Source organism: Sceloporus occidentalis, unplaced genomic scaffold (assembly GCF_023333645.1).
Source record: "Sceloporus occidentalis isolate IW3139 unplaced genomic scaffold, rSceOcc1.0.p SCAF_529, whole genome shotgun sequence".
In the NCBI taxonomy this organism is placed as follows: Eukaryota; Metazoa; Chordata; class Lepidosauria; order Squamata; family Phrynosomatidae; genus Sceloporus; species Sceloporus occidentalis.
This window is the reverse complement of record NW_028317509.1, coordinates 65,126-84,257: the sequence shown is the minus strand read 5'-3', so window position 1 is coordinate 84,257 and position 19,132 is coordinate 65,126. Positions and strand designations below refer to the sequence as shown.

At 41.7% G+C, this 19,132-nt stretch overlaps 1 protein-coding gene across 1 annotated transcript in view; it reads right to left on the bottom strand.

The window, feature by feature from the left end:
• The window catches only part of LOC149271372 (gephyrin-like), a 67,964-nt gene that overhangs the window by 25,040 nt on the left and 23,792 nt on the right, over positions 1–19,132 (bottom strand). Inside the window, exons 5-7 of the mRNA XM_089507502.1 lie at positions 17,365–17,484; positions 11,605–11,663; positions 10,868–11,021 (exon numbers count right to left, since the gene is read on the bottom strand). Coding sequence (XP_089363628.1) covers positions 10,868–11,021; positions 11,605–11,663; positions 17,365–17,484 — 333 coding nt within the window. The remainder of the gene's footprint in view (positions 1–10,867; positions 11,022–11,604; positions 11,664–17,364; positions 17,485–19,132) is intronic.

The following is a 19,132-nucleotide window of genomic DNA, read 5'->3' as shown; positions in this document are numbered from 1 at the left end:
TTCAGGACAAGAAGGGCTTTCTTTTAATCATATTATCTAATTTCCCATAAAAAAAATAATAAAATATGATGAAAAATGTAAAAAAACCCCATATTTTCTGACTTTTACCCCAAAAATCTTTTATTCATCCAAAAAAGCTCATGAAAAAACCTACTAAATATATTCTACTATTTGTCCTGAGTTTAGAAATACCCAATGTTTTTATGTTTTTTTGCTTTTTTCTGCACGTTATGGAGCATTAAGTACAAGTAGCGTTTTGCTATTTCAAAACCATTTTTTCCAAATCTGGTAATTCTTCCCCCCATGTGCCATTTCGGGTATCTTTGAAGCCGGCCAATGCAATTTACCCCATTAAATCATATATTTTTAAAACCTAGACACCCCAAGGTATTTCAAATGCTAGAATTTTAACTCTTTCCATGCACTAATTCTACCACCAGTCTTTGTCAAACTTTGTGGCAGTAATTTATTTTGTGTTTTTTATCGCTCTTCAGGTATGGATTTACAGCTCCTGGTATACATCACTTTCAAACAACACCCCAATATGTGTTCAGCAACATCTCCCGAGTACAGTCATACCCCCCATGCATGGGTTTGTCAGGTTGTTTGGGAGGTAAAACGCCACATTTAGGAAGTGCACATTTTTTTAACTTGGAACTTTTACATCTGGTCATTCTGCCCCATGTCCTAATAGGACCATCTTTGAAGCCGGCTAATTCAATTTACCCCATCAAACCATATATTTTTGAAAACTAGACACCCCAAGGTATTTCAAATGCTAGTATTTTAACCCTTTCCATGTATGAGATTCTACCACCAGCCTTTGCCACACTTTGTGTTAGTATTTTTTTGGTATTTTTTTTTTACACAAATTGTACTTTGGGTATACATTTATAGCTCCAGGTATACGTCACTATCGAACAACACCCTAATATGTGTTCAACAACATCTCTCGAGTACAGTGATACCACCCATGCATGGGTTTGACTGCTGTTTGGGGTTAAAAGGCCACATTTGCGAAATGCGCTTTTTTTCCCCTATTTTGGTCAGTCTGTGCCTATGCCCTATCTTTGAGCCTGGCCACTATAATTTACCTCATAAAACCATATATTTTTGAAAACTAGACACCCCAAGGTACTTAAAATGGTAGCATTTAACCCTTTCCATGCATCAGATGCTACCACCAGCCTTTGCCACGCTTTGTGGTAGTATTTTTTTCACACAAATTGTACTTTGGGTATAAATTTATAGCTCCAGGTATACGTCACTATCAAACAACACCCTAATATGTGTTCAGGAAAATCTCCCGAGTTCAGTCATACCCCACATGTATGGGTTTGTCTGGTGTTTGGGGTTAAAATGCCACATTTTGGAAGTGCGCTTTTTTTTCCCCCATTTCGGTCAGTCTGTGCCTATGCGCTATCTTTGAGCCCGGCCACTCCAATTTACCCCATCAAACCATTCATTTTTTTAAATTAGACACCCCTTGGGTATTTGAAATGCTTTTATTTAAATTTTTCCACATCAGGATTTTTGGGAAGATACAGCGCTAATTTTAGCACTTGCTCATAATAATAAACTTTATTTTTTTATTTTATTTATTTTACTCTTTTTGGACTTTTTTTTTTACATTTTGCTGGAACTGGATAGTTCCTCTAAAGCATAATAATTTTTAAATGTTACCATGTTTTTTTTAAGCTTTTTCTTTTTTTAATTTTTTTTTTTAAATATTTTACTAATCACATAGTGATTAGAAAGCTGGGCTCCATTGACTTGTATGGTTGAATGCAGTACCTGTATTCAACCTGCAAGTGGAGCCAGAGTTCTCTAGAGGCTCTGGAGACCGTCTAGTGAACTTTTTCAACTTTATTATTTTTTTTCCCGGGCCGCCGCCATCTTGCGGATGGCGAAGACTGCGTGCAGCTGCGGCTGTGACCGCTCTCCGGAGCGGTTACAGCCCGCCCTGGGGTAAGTATTTGGTGTCACTGGATGCCTCCTGATCGAGGCATTCCAGCGACACCATTGAAGTTTAGGAGGTGATCGTTGATCGCCTCCTAAACGCTTTTAAAACGGGCGTCCGCCGCCATACAATGTATGGCGGATGTTGACGCCCCGGGGAGGGGCCAGAGATGGCCCATCATGCCGATCTCGGTGTTGCTGAATGCCTCGACATCGAGGCATTACAGCAACACCGTTTAAGCTTAGAAAGTGATCGTTGATCACTTTCTAAGCTTGTTTAAGTCTGATGACATGTCAGGCACGTCATAGGTCGTTAAGTGGCCGTTTTGCATGACGTGCCTGACCCGGCAATGGACGTTAAGGGGTTAAATTTTCGCCTCTACCAATTCTGCTGTGAGGCTGTTCTTCTAGGGGCAAGGGGTGTGATTGCTCCCTCTATCCTATCCTGTGTCTAGTGGGGGGTTGGGGAAGGTAACTAAAAAGCCCTGGGGGTATATGACCTATATATCACATCTCTCCCATCCTCTGCTAATGTGGATAGACAGGGTTAAAAAATATTTAAAAATGCTGTGCTTCCGCCCCACCCCTATCAAGTTTCTGATGGGATTGGGTGTTACATTGAGTATATAAGAATGCACCTATGCATTTCTCTTTCTTTACTTAACCCCTTAAGGACCAGGCTGTGTTTTTCCTTAGGACCAAAGCTGTTTTAACACTTTTGTGGTGCTCATGTTTAGATGTAATTTTCTCCTCACTCATTTAGTGTACCCACACAAGTTATATATTGTTTCTTTAGGACAAGAAGGGCTTTTTTCATCATATCTAATTTCCTATAAAAATAATAATAAAATATGAAGAAAAATTGAAAAAAAAAACTCATTTTACTAGAAAATTCTTTTAAACTTCCAAAAAAGCTAATGAAAAAAACATCTAAATAGATTCTACTATTTGTCCTGAGTTTAGAAATACCAAATGTTTTTATGGTTCCTCTCATAACTATTTTTAAATGTAACCACAAGAGAGGGAAGGAAGTGGAAATGCATCAGAGAGCTGAGAATGTCAGATGAAGAGGTAATGTCTGAAATTCCTTCGGAGTCACGAGAGGCAGTAGAGGGAACCATGATTTTATAAGCAACATCTTTCCTGAACCTAAGAAAGGTGGCCAGACACGTCTAGTTATAAACCTTCAGCAGTTAAACTCGTGGGTCAGATCCCACCATTTCAAGATACGAGATTTACTACTCTTGGGGACTGGATGGTCAAATTGGATCTAAAAGATGCCTATTTGACTGTACCAATAGACCCTCATTCCAGGGATTTTCTGCAGTTTCTCTGGCGTGTTGTGTCTATCCTTCGGGCTCTCATCAGCATCTTGGTGTTTTACCAAGCTACTGGTCATGGTCACGGTCCTTCTACGGAGCAAGAGGATCCATCTCATTGTCTATCTGGACAACATTCCAGTCCCTGGATACATCCTACCGTCATCTGCAGTGGGCCATGAGTCATACACATCATTCGGGGTTCCTCATAATTTGGGAGAAGTCCCAATTAGTTTCTATACACTGTTTAGAAATTTCTAGGTTTCGTCTTAGACTCGGTAGAGGAATCCTTATTTCTCCCGTTGGTTGTGCTATTCATAAGGAGATACGTCATTCCCTGAAACAATGTCAAATTTCTAGTCGTCGATTAGCACAGCTGATCGGCCTGTTGATATATTCGATCCAGGCGATTTTTCTGGCTCCGCTTCATTACCGCGCGTTATAACTTTGACGCTCTTTCATCTTCGGAGGGGCAGGTCATACAAGGATCTCATCGAATTAGATAGGGAGACCAGGGACGAGCCGCATGGTGGATCCTGATCCTAGATGTGTGGAACAGCAGAGCCATTTTTTTAGGATTGCGTCCAGATCTTTCCATAGAGTCTGATGCAAGTCTCCACGGTTGGGGAGCCCATTGCTGAGCAGTGTCAACAGGGGACAGATTGTCCAGGGAAGAAGCCAGTGTTCATATCAATTGTCTGGAACTTCTGGAGGTTCCTTTGTGGCGAAGAGTTTGTTGGCACATCGTCCAGTCACTTGTATGAGCATGGACAACATCTTGGCTGTACGTTATATAAACAACTGGGAAGGAACCTAGATCTGCTCTGTTGGCATAACTGGCAAAGTATTTTTGGTAGTATTGTCTCAAACACAATTCGATGGTCCATGCATACTACATTCTGGGTTTATCCAAGGTAACGGCAGATTGGAACTTGCGTGTTCTGAGGGAATAATGACTTGAGGTAGGCGCCCAGTGTTTTTTCAAAGATTCACCAGCTATGGGTTCCGCTCCAGGTGGATATTTTTGCCTCTCGCCTAAACCGTCAACTGCTCCGTTTCTTCAGTTGGAGACCAGATCCAGAAGCGCTAGGGGTGGATGCTTTCCTTCAGTACACAATTATGCTTTTCCCCCTTTTTTGATGATCGTCAGTTAGCAACGATCGTTCTGGTTGCCTCTTGGTGGCCGGCCCAGTCATGGTTCCCTCAGGTGTTGGAGTTGGCAATCAACATTACCAGGAGCATTGGGCCCGACCCTTTTCTGTTGCGGGATCCCTCCGGTCAGCCGCACCCATTGATTTCGGAGGGGCAATTACCCCTCATGGCTTGGTAAATTGCAGGGGTTCTTATAGCTTAGCCTGGGGAATTTGTACTGGTGGTCACTTTTCTGTCTTCGTTATTTACCACTCGGCTATTTCTGCGTCGCATTCTGGATTTTTTGGAGTTCCGGCAGGTCAGCATCCCCTCGTATGCCATCTGCTGAAAGGAGTTAAGATTGTCTCGCCCACCTACAGCGAGCTTTATATTTGCACAATAGGAACCTCCGTGTCTTGTAATAAAATTGCATGATTTTACTATTGCATAACAGAAAGTCATGATTTTATGAAAGGCACGGAGGCAAGTTTTTGTTTTTACTGCTGCAGTTGTTTCATATCTGGAGATTTCAAGTTCATATGAAAGCTGGAGATTTCAGTTCTACCTGGGAATTATTTGAAGTCTATGGACATCCCTGCTATGTTATGTTTTTTTGGCTATGTTTTTTCTGTGCTGCTGTTTCAAGTAAAGAAAGAGATATGCACAATACTCGCCTTCGTATCTTTCATAAAATCATTACTTTTCGTAATGAAATAGTAAAATCATGCATTTATGCAGCTTTCTTTGCACCCCTTTAAACCATCCAGATGTGCCATCTTTTCATAAAAAGGTGTGCCTATAATGATGGCATGATACACCATGGCTATAGTAGCATTGTGCGAATCTGTGCACAGCTCTACCAAATGGTTCCATCAGAGGGCTGGCTGCCAAGCAAACTTCTGCCATGCAGGGGATCAGACACCGTGTCACAACTAGTCAAGCCCTCAAGCAAACCTTCCACAACAAAATCATAATAATAATAATAAAAGAAACATTTTAGTAAATAGATGACCTTTTGTAGTATACTCTAGTATAGCCAGACTGTTCATGATGTTGATGGGTGTTGTAGTCCACAAAAGCAGGGACACCAAAGAAGAAAAAAGAGTGACATACATGTGAAATGTGTCCTTTTCACCCTGTCATATGTTGTGTATTGAGAGAAACATGTTATGTGGGGTATTTCCATGATCTTAAGATGTAGCGGAATATATTTTGGTGAATTTGTGCGCACTTGGACATAACCTATGCAAAAAATGATAACCAACCTTAAAGTGATTAAAAATATGTATGTATGTATATCATGGCTATGTTTGGCAGTGATTGGTGGCAAAACTGCTGCATGAAAAGTGCCTAAGTGCTCCTAGTTAAGTACCTTGAGTTGTCTTTCCATGAATCAATACCTTGTGAATAATTTATTGCTTCTTTTGGAATTGATTACATTACAAACCAGTATACTAACAGTAACAATAATGCACATACCTGGGAACTCTCTGGGTTTTACCTGGAGAACTTCGGGAGAAGAACAGCTTCTCTGGTTCTCCGGGTCAACACCTGAATCCTCCGGGTCGCTGGAGCGGGGTCTTGACAGATCCCACTACCTGCCCATTTCACCTTTAAATGGGGGTGTTTCCCGCAATGTAAGTGGGAAAGACTCCTGACATCAGCAGGAATGCCCACCAACGTCAGCGGGACTGCCTAGTCCTAGCTGAGTCACGGTATGGTAATGCAAGACTTTGAAACAGCACTGTATATTTTTTAATATTTGCCCTATAATTCCTTGAAAGTTATAGGAATTTTATAAATGTTAATGGTCAACCTAACAATTATTGCAATTTATTTATAACCAGGTATTTATACCAATAATTTCTTGATAATTGCTGCATGGGCTATTTAAAAGGTAAGTGGTAAGTAAAGGTAAGTGACTACTGTTTTGTTACAGGTGGCAACTTTGGGTGCCTGAGTGGAGCACATTTCCCACCAACTAGGTAGACTTAAGGTAGAGGGAATTAAGTCGATTTTAACCCCTCATGTCACAGTCCTCCCCCACAGGTTCTTTTAACCAATGTGGAAGGAAGGAAACCAATGTGCATAGGGTGGCAGAGAAAGGTTCTTTTTTTAATTTATATTTTTAAATGAAATACGAGGGGGATCGTAATTTTATTTTTTGCATGCACATACAGTTACTACATAAAATATATGCAAAATATAGGGCAATAGATCATATACAATATAGAGAGATTTTTGCCTCTCGGAAGATAGTGGGGTCCTTTAAAAAAATAAACAGGTTTCCAAGAGGGTCTCTCCAGACCCTTCTGAGAACTCTGGGTTCTCCCTGCAGGTTAAACACGGGCACTGGCATTTTAACAGGTGTGAGTTGACTTCTTATATCCACTGTATGTATGTATGTACATATATATAAATATACACATATATATATATATATATATATATGTACATATATATGCATATATATATATATATACACATACATATATATATATATATATATATACACATACATATATATATATATATATATATATACACCGTATTTGCTCGATTATAAGACGAGGTTTTTTTCAGAGCAAATGCTCTTATAATAATCATACCTCAAATAGGTCTGACTATGAGACGACTAAGATCCAGATCCTCCGCAGCTGCATGGGACCTGGATCCTCCTGCCCCCCCCCCACTTACCGGTACTTGAGTCCCCGGTGTGTAGCTGGGGCAGCGTGAAGATGTCTACGCGATTCGTGTAGACAACTTCCGCTGCAGCCGGAAGGAGGTGTGGCTAGCAGCGGGGGTTGTCTGCGTCCATCGCGCAGACCTTCCCCGGCTGTCAGAGATCAGAGTTCCGGCACTTTATACATGGATCCCTTGAAAGTAATTGCCCGCTGTACAAGACAACCTTTAGACAAAACTCGTGAAGAGGCACAATAGCCAGATCACCACTCATGGACAGCTGTTTCGTCCTTCATGGGACTCGTCAGCATGAGGTTGTGATACTGGCTTAATAGTTGAGGCTTGGGGTAGCTAAGAAATACCATTACATAAGTTATGGTGGGTAAAAGGTGATGGAAACCCTTCCACTTAAATTTAAGGGGTAGTAGAAGTATTATTAAACACTCATCTACATCCATCCATGTATAAAGTGGATATAGAGGCAAAGGTGATAATTGTTAACCTTATTTGCATGCGCCTACCCAGAATCCCTTGTGGTTGTGGAAGCACCATGAGATTTCTGAGGGAAAAACAAGCCTTCTGGCTTGTCTGGTGTCTGTAGATGAGTGTTTAATAATACTTCTACTATATATATATATATATATATATATATATATATATATATATATATATATATATATATATACCGTATTGGCTCGAGTATAGGCCGCACCCTAAAAGGTGCTTTGTTAAAGAAAAAATGTAATTTAAAGTGTAATAGATATGCTGCCACTCTGTGCCCCCCCGAGACATGCTGCCACTCTGTGCCCCCCCGAGATATGCTGCCACTCTGTGCCCCCCCGAGATATGCTGCCACTCTGTGTGTCCCCCCCCGAGATATGCTGCCACTCTGTGTCCCCCCCCCCGAGATGTGCCCCCCTCCCCTAGACTTACCAGTGCAGACTCCCAGAGTCCCCGGTGTCTTGCGGGGCCGGCGGGGGACATCTATTCTACGCAGAGTGGTATACAACTTTGTATACAAGTTGTATACCGTTCTGCGTAGAATAGATTTCCCCCGCCGGCCCCGCAAGACACCTGGGACTCCGCACTGGTAAGGAGGATTGTTAAAGCTTACCGCGCAGACGTTCACCGGTGAGCATAAACAACCTCCGCTGCCGGCATGTCTGCACGATGTGCTTTAACAATCTTCCTTGATGGGACTCCCACCGTGGGAATTCCCGGCAAGGGAGATTGTTAAAGCAGACGTGCCGGCAGCGGAGGTTGTTTTACGAGCATCGCCGCTGCCGGTGAACGTCTGCGCGATGTGCTTAGACAACCTCCCGTGCCAGCACTCCCCCGTCGAAAGTGCCGGCAGGGGAGGCTGTCTGAGCGTATCGGAGAGTAGGATGCAGGTTCCCTGCACAGCTGCGGGGGATCTGTATCCTTACCCTGCTGCCTGCCTGGCGCCCGGAACTGCATGTCCCGGGCGTCGGGCGCTAGACCCCGAATATAGGCCGCACCCCCACTTTAAAGACTTAAAGTGGGGGAAAAAAGTGCGGCCTAAATTCGGGCAAATACGGTAAACATTAATCCCTGGTAAATTAACACCAGTGTTAATTTTGACAGGAAATGTTGATTTAGTTTTAGTCAGTCTTATGACTAAAATGCCATTTTAGTTTTAGTCATATTTAAGTCATCTGAATTGTTTTAGTTTTAGTCTAGTTTTATTTGACTAAATCTCCAGCAGATTTTAATCAACTAAAAAAACCAATTCAATTTACCCCATCAAACCATATATTTTATATTTGGACTTTTTTTGGATGACAGTGGGGCATTATTTTTACCAATTTTTTTCTTTTTATTATTATTATCATTTATTTTACTAATCACATTGTGATAGTGAGCTGGGCTCCATTGACTTACCTGGATAGACCTTCTGTGAACTCATTGATGGCGCCGCCATCTTGTGAGTGGCAGCAATGCCATTTACTGATGGTGCTTGTGGTTGCTCTTCGGAGCAATCACAAGGCGATTGGGGTAGAGGAGTTGTGTTGCTTAATGCTTCAATATCGAGGAATGTCATCAACACCGATTAAGCTTAGGAATTGCTGATCGCTTCCTGAGCTCTGTTTTAGCCGGTATCTTCGATGATTGGTTCGGCGGTGGCCATTTTTTTGGGGGGTGAGTGCTTTTTTCCATGATCCACGGCTTCACTTGTGAGGCTTTCATGGATGCTGCGAAAATGCTGTGGATCAGGTTATAAAAACACAACGATAATGTTTGGGAGGGACAGTCGTCGTGTTTTCCTTTGTTGATGAAAATTGCAATGACTTTGGTTTGGTTTGGTTTCCGTCATGTAAAACACGCAGCTGACGAGAACTATGACGAAAACTATTCGTCAACGAAATTCACACTGCTGACCACAAAAGATTATAGCGTGGGAATTGGGGTTAAATAGGATGTCAGAGCATGAACCCAAGGAACTGATTTGGATTAGAAATCCATTTGAATATCCAAATCAGCCCTGGTAGTATGAGGATGGACCAGGGGTAAAGCTTTATAAAGAAGATGATATTAATGGATAAGATGGAGGAGCGTCACACGAGATTCAGTTGGACATTCTTTTGGCACTAAAGTTGAGGGTTCACATGTCTTGCAGTGGGATTGCGAGGCCTCTGTCTCCCTTCTCTGCCGCGATGCGCGCTGCTTCACTGCTGAGTGCCGGAATATGACGTCCTATTCCGGTGCTCAGCATGACATGCTGGCACCGCAACCGAGGTAGAAGCCTCGCGGAGGAGACAGAGGGGCGCCGAGCAGTTGCTGAAAAATTTTATGAGCGACCGCTCTGCGCCCCCCTCTCTCCTCCGCATCAATTAAGAAAAATTGAAAAAAGACGGCGTTTCAGTTAGGCTGCACGTGATCCGGGCAATCTCGGGCATGTGGTCACCTAGTTGTGCCCCTGCTGCCATGGTGCCCTGTGCAGACGCACCGCTCGCACACCCCAAAGGCCGGCCGTGGGCACATGGACCATGAGATACAACAGGGACCATGAGATACCAGGAACTCTAGGGGAGGAGGAAGATATGGTGGAAGAAGTGTGAGGAAGCAACATGGCAGTGGCTAAGGGAGCTGTTAAAGTTTTCCAGAGAAAAACTATGAAATAGTAAGCTATTCTTCCATCCTGGGCTAGTTAAGTGCCAAGAAGCTAGGGCTGGTTTAGAGCCTAGCATTGTAACTAAAAATAATAAAACTACTAAAAAAATCCTTTAAATTACTTCTTTATAAAATCTGGAATTAAGAGCCATTTTGGACACTTAACATCAAAGGAGCCATATGGGATGCTCATCCTCCATGAAGTTAAATACATGTTATTTGATTAATACAATGTATATAGAATATAATTGTTGTCTATCTCTAACTTTGTTAAGATATCCTTTTCAATATTGTTTTTACCGCCAGAGGTATTAATAAAGTATATCATTATATATCATAACGTCTCTTGAAATTAATCTTTACATAATTTAACTGTATTCTGGAATCAAATTTATTGTTGTACTGTTAGACCTGTTTGTCAAAATTGTGGTTCTTTACTAAACGTTAGCATAATTTTGCCTAAAACAGGCAATGACTACAACAGACGGAAAGGACCGAAACTTTCTAATGTTATCATTGGTTATTTATCTTTTTTTTTTTAAAATTTTAATAATTATTTGATAAGCTAAACTCAATTTAACAAATTGAAACAGCTCATATTTGAACACTGTATGTTAGAAACGCCAGAAAAAGCTCATACAAACCTCATTTCCTGTTGACATAACTGCAACCACTGGAAATTTGTGGACTTCCACTTCTGTAACGCCAACAGTTGCCAGCAGGCCGATTTCAGAAGGTCCCATGTGTGTGCCTTTTGCCAATATGCATTCACCTCTTTTAATATCATGACCTATTGGCCTAGAAACAGCATATATAAAGTTTCAGTTACCATTCTTAAATTGTATTTGCTTTACTTACAATAACAGATTTGTTGGCTGCCTTGCTTATCTATATGTAAAACAAATGAATTATTTTTACCTCTAGGAATTATTTTTTATGTCCCAGTAATCCAGCACACTCCTGCAAGGCTGCCTTCGCGTTGGCCACACAGGAACCCAGCAGAGTCATGTGAATGTACATCACTTCACGTGACGCTGCTGGGTTCCTGGGTGGGACAAGAGAAGAGACGTTTTGTGCGAGCAACGCGAAGGCAGCCTTGCAGGAGTGTGCAGGAAACCTGCAGTTCAGGTAAGGCGGAATTGGACACATATGTTGCGGGATCGGGCGGTAGTGGACACATATGTTGTGGGAGCGGAACACATGTTGCGGGAGCGGGCGGTAATGGTCAGAAATTCAGCGGGAGCGGGATTAAGAAAACAGTCCCGCGCAGGGCTCTACAAGGAGACACTCCATCATGTAACTTGTTTCAGTATTTTTCTTCAGACTCAGCAGTACCGTCTTACTTTGAAAGAAAGCTAAAATTTTTATTAGCAAATCCCACCTGATATCCTGGCCTGGCCGGGCTTGTACTAAGATGCGAACTTCCAACTCTTCTGTCCCCTACAACGGAAAAATACAAAAAGAGTTAAAGCAAATAAAAACACCACTCAAAAGCATTTGGTAAAAATACTTTAACCCTTTGAGTTCATCATATATGGGATATGCTATAAGCCAGGGCGTCCAATATGAAGCCCGCAAGCCAAATGCGGCCCACCAGGAATCAAGGTGCATTCCGCATGAGATCTGCAGTGGTAACTGCACCTTTAACTAGAGCCACACCTAGTGACGCAACAGCAGGGGGAGCGCAGGGGGTGAAGCATTATTCTGGCTCTTGGAGTACTTTGCGCCAAAGAGTGGAACCATGGGTATGTTTAGAGGCTCTGCCCTTATGTAGAAGTGCTCCGGGAAGCCTGGTACACAGAGAGGTAGATGAAGTTGATGACCCAGGGAGAAGGTGACCAAAAAAAGAAGACAGAGGAACTAGAAAAGGCAAGACAACAAGTGCAGCTGAGGTAAGGGAGACAGGGATGCGGAAGCAGTGGCAGAGAAAGTGGGGAGACATTGAGAGCGTGTGAAAGAGAGTAAGAGTGAGAGAGGATCAGAGAGCCTGGGTGAAAGTGTGAGGGGAAAAAGGAACAAAATGCAAATGATAATTATGATGATGGCAGTGATACATAGTAACATAGTTCATAAGGTTGAAAAAAGACCAAAGTCCATCAAGTTCAACCTATATACATATTGTGTCCCTACTGTGTTGATCCAGAGGAAGGCAAAAAAACCCTTATAAAGCAGATGCCAATTGCCCCATACCAGGGGGAAAATTCCTTCCCGACTCCAAATATGGCAATCAGAATAAATCCCTGGATCAACGTTCTGTCCCTATTAATCTAATATCCATAACTTGTAATATTATTGCTTTCAAGAAACACGTCCAGGCTCCTTTTGAACTCTTTTATTGAGTTTGCCATAACCACTTCCTCTGGCAGATGGCATTGATGCTATACTGTCATCAATGTATGGCTCACTATATGATCATAAGGGTCAAGCTGTACCATGTCTGTGTCTGGATCATTATATAACTATAGGAGTAATAATGTGTATTTTCTGTATATTCTCAATGAAACATTAGTGCGACCCACACACATACAAGCTGGTGTGTGTATATATGTGTAAGGGCAGTATATATGTGTGTGTGTGTGTTAATGGGCAGGTGTGTTTAAGGGCAGTCTATGTGTATGCGTGTTAATGGGCAGGTGTGTGTAAAGGCAGTGTGTAAGGGCAGTGTATGTATGTATATATGTGTGTTTATGGGCAGTCGTGTGTAAGGGCAGTGTATGCGTGTGTGTAAAGGCAATGATAAGGGCAGGTTAAATAAAATAACCTCTAAAAAACTAAAGCTGGGGGGCACAATTTTCCATTCTCGCCTCGAGCGCAGAAAGAGCTAGCTACGGCTCTGATAGGATTATAGGTATAATCCAATCAACCACCAGACAGCCTAGCGCCGCCATACAGTTGTATGGCCAGCAATGCCCGCCCGGCAAATAGTCACTATTTCGGGGTTATCCAGAGCGAGTGCATCAATCCTGGGGTACCAATGGAGAGCTCAGGGTTCGAAGATGTTATGATCCAAACAGTGACATGATCAGCGGCGGAAACATCCCCGGGAACACTCTGCGCGGTAGCCGGGCCAGAGTTCCACAGCCGTGGCAGGGTAAACCCCCGTCCTAAAGATTGGTAATAAAACCAGGGTTCCCGAATGAGCTCCCTCTCTGTAACCACCACTGAGTGTTGCCCACCACATGCTTAAAGTACCCTCAAAAGAGTGACGTGGTGGGGCAAAGGGCGTCCGTAGCAACACTGTTCCAATTGTCGGCAGGCATTGCCGCAGTTCCTAGCCTCCGCACTGTTCCATGAATTTACGGCTAGGTCCCGGTGAGGCGCCAAGCAGGAGGAAGGTGGGATCCGACCAACATTAGGGGTATACAGGGAACCACAGGTGTAACACAGGAAAACAGGTATGAGGCCAAAATAATATAAGGAATAAACTGATTGACTGTCACATTCACCAAGATATTTAGAAAATATACATGGAGATTGAGATAGCCAGGTTAATCGAGTAGTGTAAATTTAGAAATAGAAATGGAGCATTGCAATAAAAAAACCCCTTTTTTTTGGACTAACATTACATTTTAAGGATGAGCTTTTGGGAGTATAAATCTTCCTTTGTCAATTCAAAAGCAATACTAACCACAGACATCTAAGTGAGACATGGGCAGCAATATAGGGGTTAAGGAGCACAATAGAGACAGATAAGGTACAGGTCAAAGCAGTTTACGGTGGATGGAAATTAGTTTAGCTAGTGTGAGAAGAATCTGGGGGGCAGAGGGAGTGAGGTTAATGATTACATTGGTAAAATAAATCATGCACATCTCGTAGGATAAATTAAGTCAGGCCTGTAACATGAGGAGAATGCATAAATTAGAATAAAATCACATACAATATCTGGTAATGTGACAGAAATCCTATGTCCATGTTAAATCAGGTGTTCTTAGTGTTGAAATGGCTAGTCATCTCTACTTCAAATGTTTTACTGGCTTGTGTGTTTTCAAAGTTTCCCTTCAGTACTTCTATTTTGAGGTGTCTATGTAGGTTCATCCTTAGGTTCAGTGTCTGACTGGTTTCTCCAACGTAGCATCCTGCTTCACATTTGTTGCATTAGATCATATATGGTAGGGGCTCTTGCCAGCATCCTGGGAGCTTGCAGCCGGCAAAATGGCTGAGAATCAGTGAAGAGTGTGCGCCGAACATCGTGGTGGATGTCAATATGAATATTCATAGCCCTGTTAAAGCCCTGATATAAACTGAGCCCCCCCCCCCTTATTTAGGGGAATAGGCATATCTGATTGGTGGAGGGATATCAAACCTAGAACAAAAAATAGATGAGGTGACTGCTCTTTTAAGATCAATGGCAATCAATATTACCCTTTCATCATCTCAATGAGCAGCATCTGAATTTAGAAAGGGCGTCAAAGGTTTCTTGCACACCACTTAGATGCTGTTACTGAATAAATATTCCGGACACAAGTGCAGAGGCTTCTTAAACCAATGCTTCCTGCATATTGAGACTTACAGTGTGACCTAGAGGAGTTAATTGCATCTTTCGTCCTTCCACACATCCAACTAACATTTCTCATATGGAAACTAACACGTCAGATGCGGAACCTCTGGAGATACAATTACACCTTTCTTCTGACGAAAAACAAAGTTTTGGGACTTTTTCTGTATTGTGGCCAAAAGGACACAAGGCTAAGCTTTGCCCCAAGAAATTGGGAAACGCTTAGGCTAATTGAAGCTAGGACGTTCTTTCGTTACCACACTTCCCATCTCTCTGAGAGTACAACAGCTTTCACTGATTCAGAAGCAGCAGGGAACCTCATTGACAAATCATGGGCTATGAATTAAGGAATTCCTCCAGTTAATAAAACAGTCAAGAGTTTGATTGCAGCCTTAGATGGTACCCCTTTAAGCTCAGGAATTATTTCATTAAGGACACATACAATAGGGGTCATGGTTGGGGCACTCCATACTGAAGAATTAAAGTTTGATGTTTTGTCCAGCCCCCATCTGCTTCTGGGGGTGTCTTGGCTGCAGATTTATCGAAAAGAACGTAAAATTACGATTTGGTTTAAGAACTATTGCAGTATCCTTACTAAAAAAAAAAATTAAAAAAAAAATGTGCCCTAGAATTAACGTTTGAAGGTCCATGTAAACTAGTATTTTCCAGTATTGAGATTATTTGGATGTATGTTCTAAGAAAGAGAAATTATGATGTGGAGAAATTACCTATGATTGTGAAATCAAATTATTGTCATAGACAAACCCTCCTACAGGACATACGTATCCTCTATCTCAACCAGATAATCAAGCCTTAGTACAGGACATCGATGAAGGCTTAAAAAATGGATTTATTTTAGGAGTGAATAAGATTACCATTAAGAAATAGTATCCCCTTCCACTTATCACAGAACTCTATGATCAAATAAAACATGTTACAATTTTTACAAAACTTGATCTTCAGGGAGCCTACAATCTGATTTCCATAAAAGGGGATATGCTAGATATGGACATTATGAAATTCTTGTTATGCCAAATTGAAATTGGCTTTTACATCAGCACCCATTCTATGTTGTCCAGATCCAGGTTTACCTTTTATCTTGAAGGTAGAAGCATCAGAAGTCAGCACAGGAGCTATCTTATCTCAAAGAGAGGATAAATCTAATAGACTGCATCCTTGCTCTTACTTCTCAAAGATGTTCACCGCGGCTGAGAGATGTAGGCAATCGTGAATTACTTGCCATCAAATTGGCTTTAGAAGATTCTCAATCATAAAAATCTATTATATTTGAAGAAAAAAAAAAGACTGAATCCCAGGCAGGCCAGACGGGCTTTATTCGTCATGTGCTACAACTACGTGATCTCCTTTCATCCAGCTTCCAAAAATTTGAAAGCAGATACTTTGTATATGACATTTCATGCTTCCCATACAGAAATACACGAAGAACCGATTATACTACCCACAAGAGTCATTGCGACCATACACAGCAATCTCATGTGGCACATTTATACAACTCAGAGACCAGACGTTTACCCCTGCTCGGAAGATTATACGTGCAACTTTGTTTCAGAAAAGCTGTGTTATGCTGGGGTCATGCATCACCAGTGGGGGTCATAAAGGTAAAAGAAATGTAAAACTTTTGATAAAATTTAATTCTTTATGGCTTATTTAGATTCATTGACATACTGCTACAAACCTGACAAAATGACAGCTACATAGATGGCATATGCATTATATGGATAGAAGGAAAGGAAATACTATTAACATAACTCATTTAACACATGTAATCCATCAATTAAACTAAAACTGCAGTTTTCTGCTAAATGTGTACACTTCTTGGACAGAACAATAAAAATCACTGTCCACAGAAAAAGTTATCTGTAAAATGTTCATCCTGTACAGCGCTGCAGAATCTGTCGGCGCTTTATAAATAAAGTATAATAATAATACTGCTACCTCCCCAGATACACCTTTCACCATTCCCACTCTAAGCAAGGTATTATTTACAGCCAAGGCATCAGATACCACCGCATTTGCTCCAACAATGAGGATCGTAATAAGAAACTGGAAACACTATCGGAACCATTCAAACAAAATGGACACAAAACCAGGATAACAACAAAGAAAATAAAATCTGCACTGAGAACACCCTGGGATCACTTTTTACAATACAATACCAAGGATACCACTACACATATACCATTAGCAGCTACATACAACCCTGCACTAGAGGAAATCTGCGATATATATTTCATAAATTTACTTAAATGGGGTGAGGCTTTCAAAAAAACCCAAAAACAAGGTTTTCATCACTTTTACTAATTGGTTTGCCTTTTAAGATGGAATAATGCAGAAACTGTTTCAATGTTCTTATCATGCAATGTGATGCACAGTCTGCATGTATAAATAGCTTAATCTGTCCTGAATGAAAATATTTAGATTTATACACAGTGTAAGCTGGTTTAAAGGCTAACCTAATTAACATGGCTATGAAAATTCACCTGTCCTCATAGTAAAGCACATATGTCAAAGCCCCTGGAACCCAAATAGTTAAAATATTTGTAAACCTATTCAGACTGATTTTTAATAAAAATAAACAAAAATGTTACGATGGCAAAATTAACATTTAAGAGTTCCATTACTTACATCATCTGATTCTCTAATGAGCTCTGTGTCTTCAACTTGTACAACTGCATCAGCACCACATGGGATTGGAGCACCTGTTGTTACCCTCATCACTTGCCCTGGCATCACTGTCTGAGTTGGCTGAAAATGAAGAACAAATTTCCTTTACAGTTATGACATCTCTTTTCCATGTAAACAATGCTATAATTTGAAACAGCAACCATTGTTGCATTGAATGTGGTAACAAACCTCTGTTCTGGTGCAAGAAGACGACTGTAGTCAGTTTAACAGCACAGCTCCTCTAAAGGTGGCACTTTAGAGGAGAATGGACACTAGGACATGTCATGTCATTAGTAATCACTTAGACACACAAGAAGAGTATACACCGATCAGCCATAACATTATGAACACTGACAGGTGAAGTGATTATCTTGTTCTTATGGCACCTGTCAGTGGGTGTGAAATATTAGACAGCAAGTGAATATTTAATTCTCAAAATTGATGTGTTAGAAGCAGGAAAAACTGGCAAGCGTAAGGATGTGAGAGACTTTGACAAAATTCAAATTGTGATGGCTAGATGACTGATCAGAAAATCCCCCAAACTGCAGCTCTTGTGGGGTGTTCTTCGTCTGCAGTGGCCAGTACCTGTCAAAAGTGGTCCAAGGAAGGAAAAGTGGTGAACTGGCGACAAAGTCATGGGCAGCCAACGCTCACTGATGCACAGTAGTGAAGGCTGGCCCATGTAGCTCAAATCACTGAAAAAGTCAATGCTGGTTCTAACAGAAAGATGTCAGAACACACGGTGCATGCACGGTGCCCATGTTGACCCCTGTCCACTGCCAAAAGTGCCTAAAATAGGCACGTGAACATAAGAACTGGACCACGGTGCAATGGAAGAAGGTGGCTTGGTCTGATGAATCACATTTTCTTTTACATCACGTGGATGGCCAGGTGCGTGTGCATGGCTTACCCGGAGAACACATGGCACCAGGATGCATTATGGGAAAAAGGCAAGCCGGTAGCAGAATGGTGCTTTGAGCAATGTTCTGTCAGAAAGCTTTGGGTCCAGCCATTCAAGTGGATGTCACTTTGACACGTACTACTTACCTAAGCATTGTTGAAGTCCATGTACACCTCGTCATGGACATGGTATTCCCTGATGGCATTGGCCTCTTTCAGCAGGATAATGCGCCCTGCTACAAAGCAAAAATGCTTCAGAAATGCATTGGGGAACACAACAACGAGTTCTGCCTCCCCAGATCTCAATACGACTGAGCATTTGTGGGATGTGCTGGAAAAAGATCCATGGAGCACCTACCCCTCAACTTAAACAGGACTTAAAGGATCTAGTCTAGTGTAGTCCATCCCTTGATGGGTAAGGGCTGTTTTGGGGGCAAAAGGGGGACCTACACAATATTAGGCATAATGTTATGGCTAATCGGTGTAAGTATAGATGTTAGTCTTAGAGTTACTCTTTTTTGCCTTTACCCTACCTGTAATCAGCATCATTACTGGCTGCCCTGCTAAATGAATTGTCCAGGTATTCCACTTTTTTGCCTTTACCCTGCATGTTATCAATCATGCATTAGCTATCCTCTCCTCTCCCTCATGTGTCTGTGATTTTATTACAGGGTAATTAATCAATTGGTAAATACCTAACAAGCAGCCATCCCTTTATCAGAACGGACACTGGAGGCACAAGCCACTTTCCATCTGTGTGTCAATTTTCCTAAGAGCCACTGTTTTGGAGTTTACGAAGGAAGAAAAACAAAACCAAAGAGGAACCTGA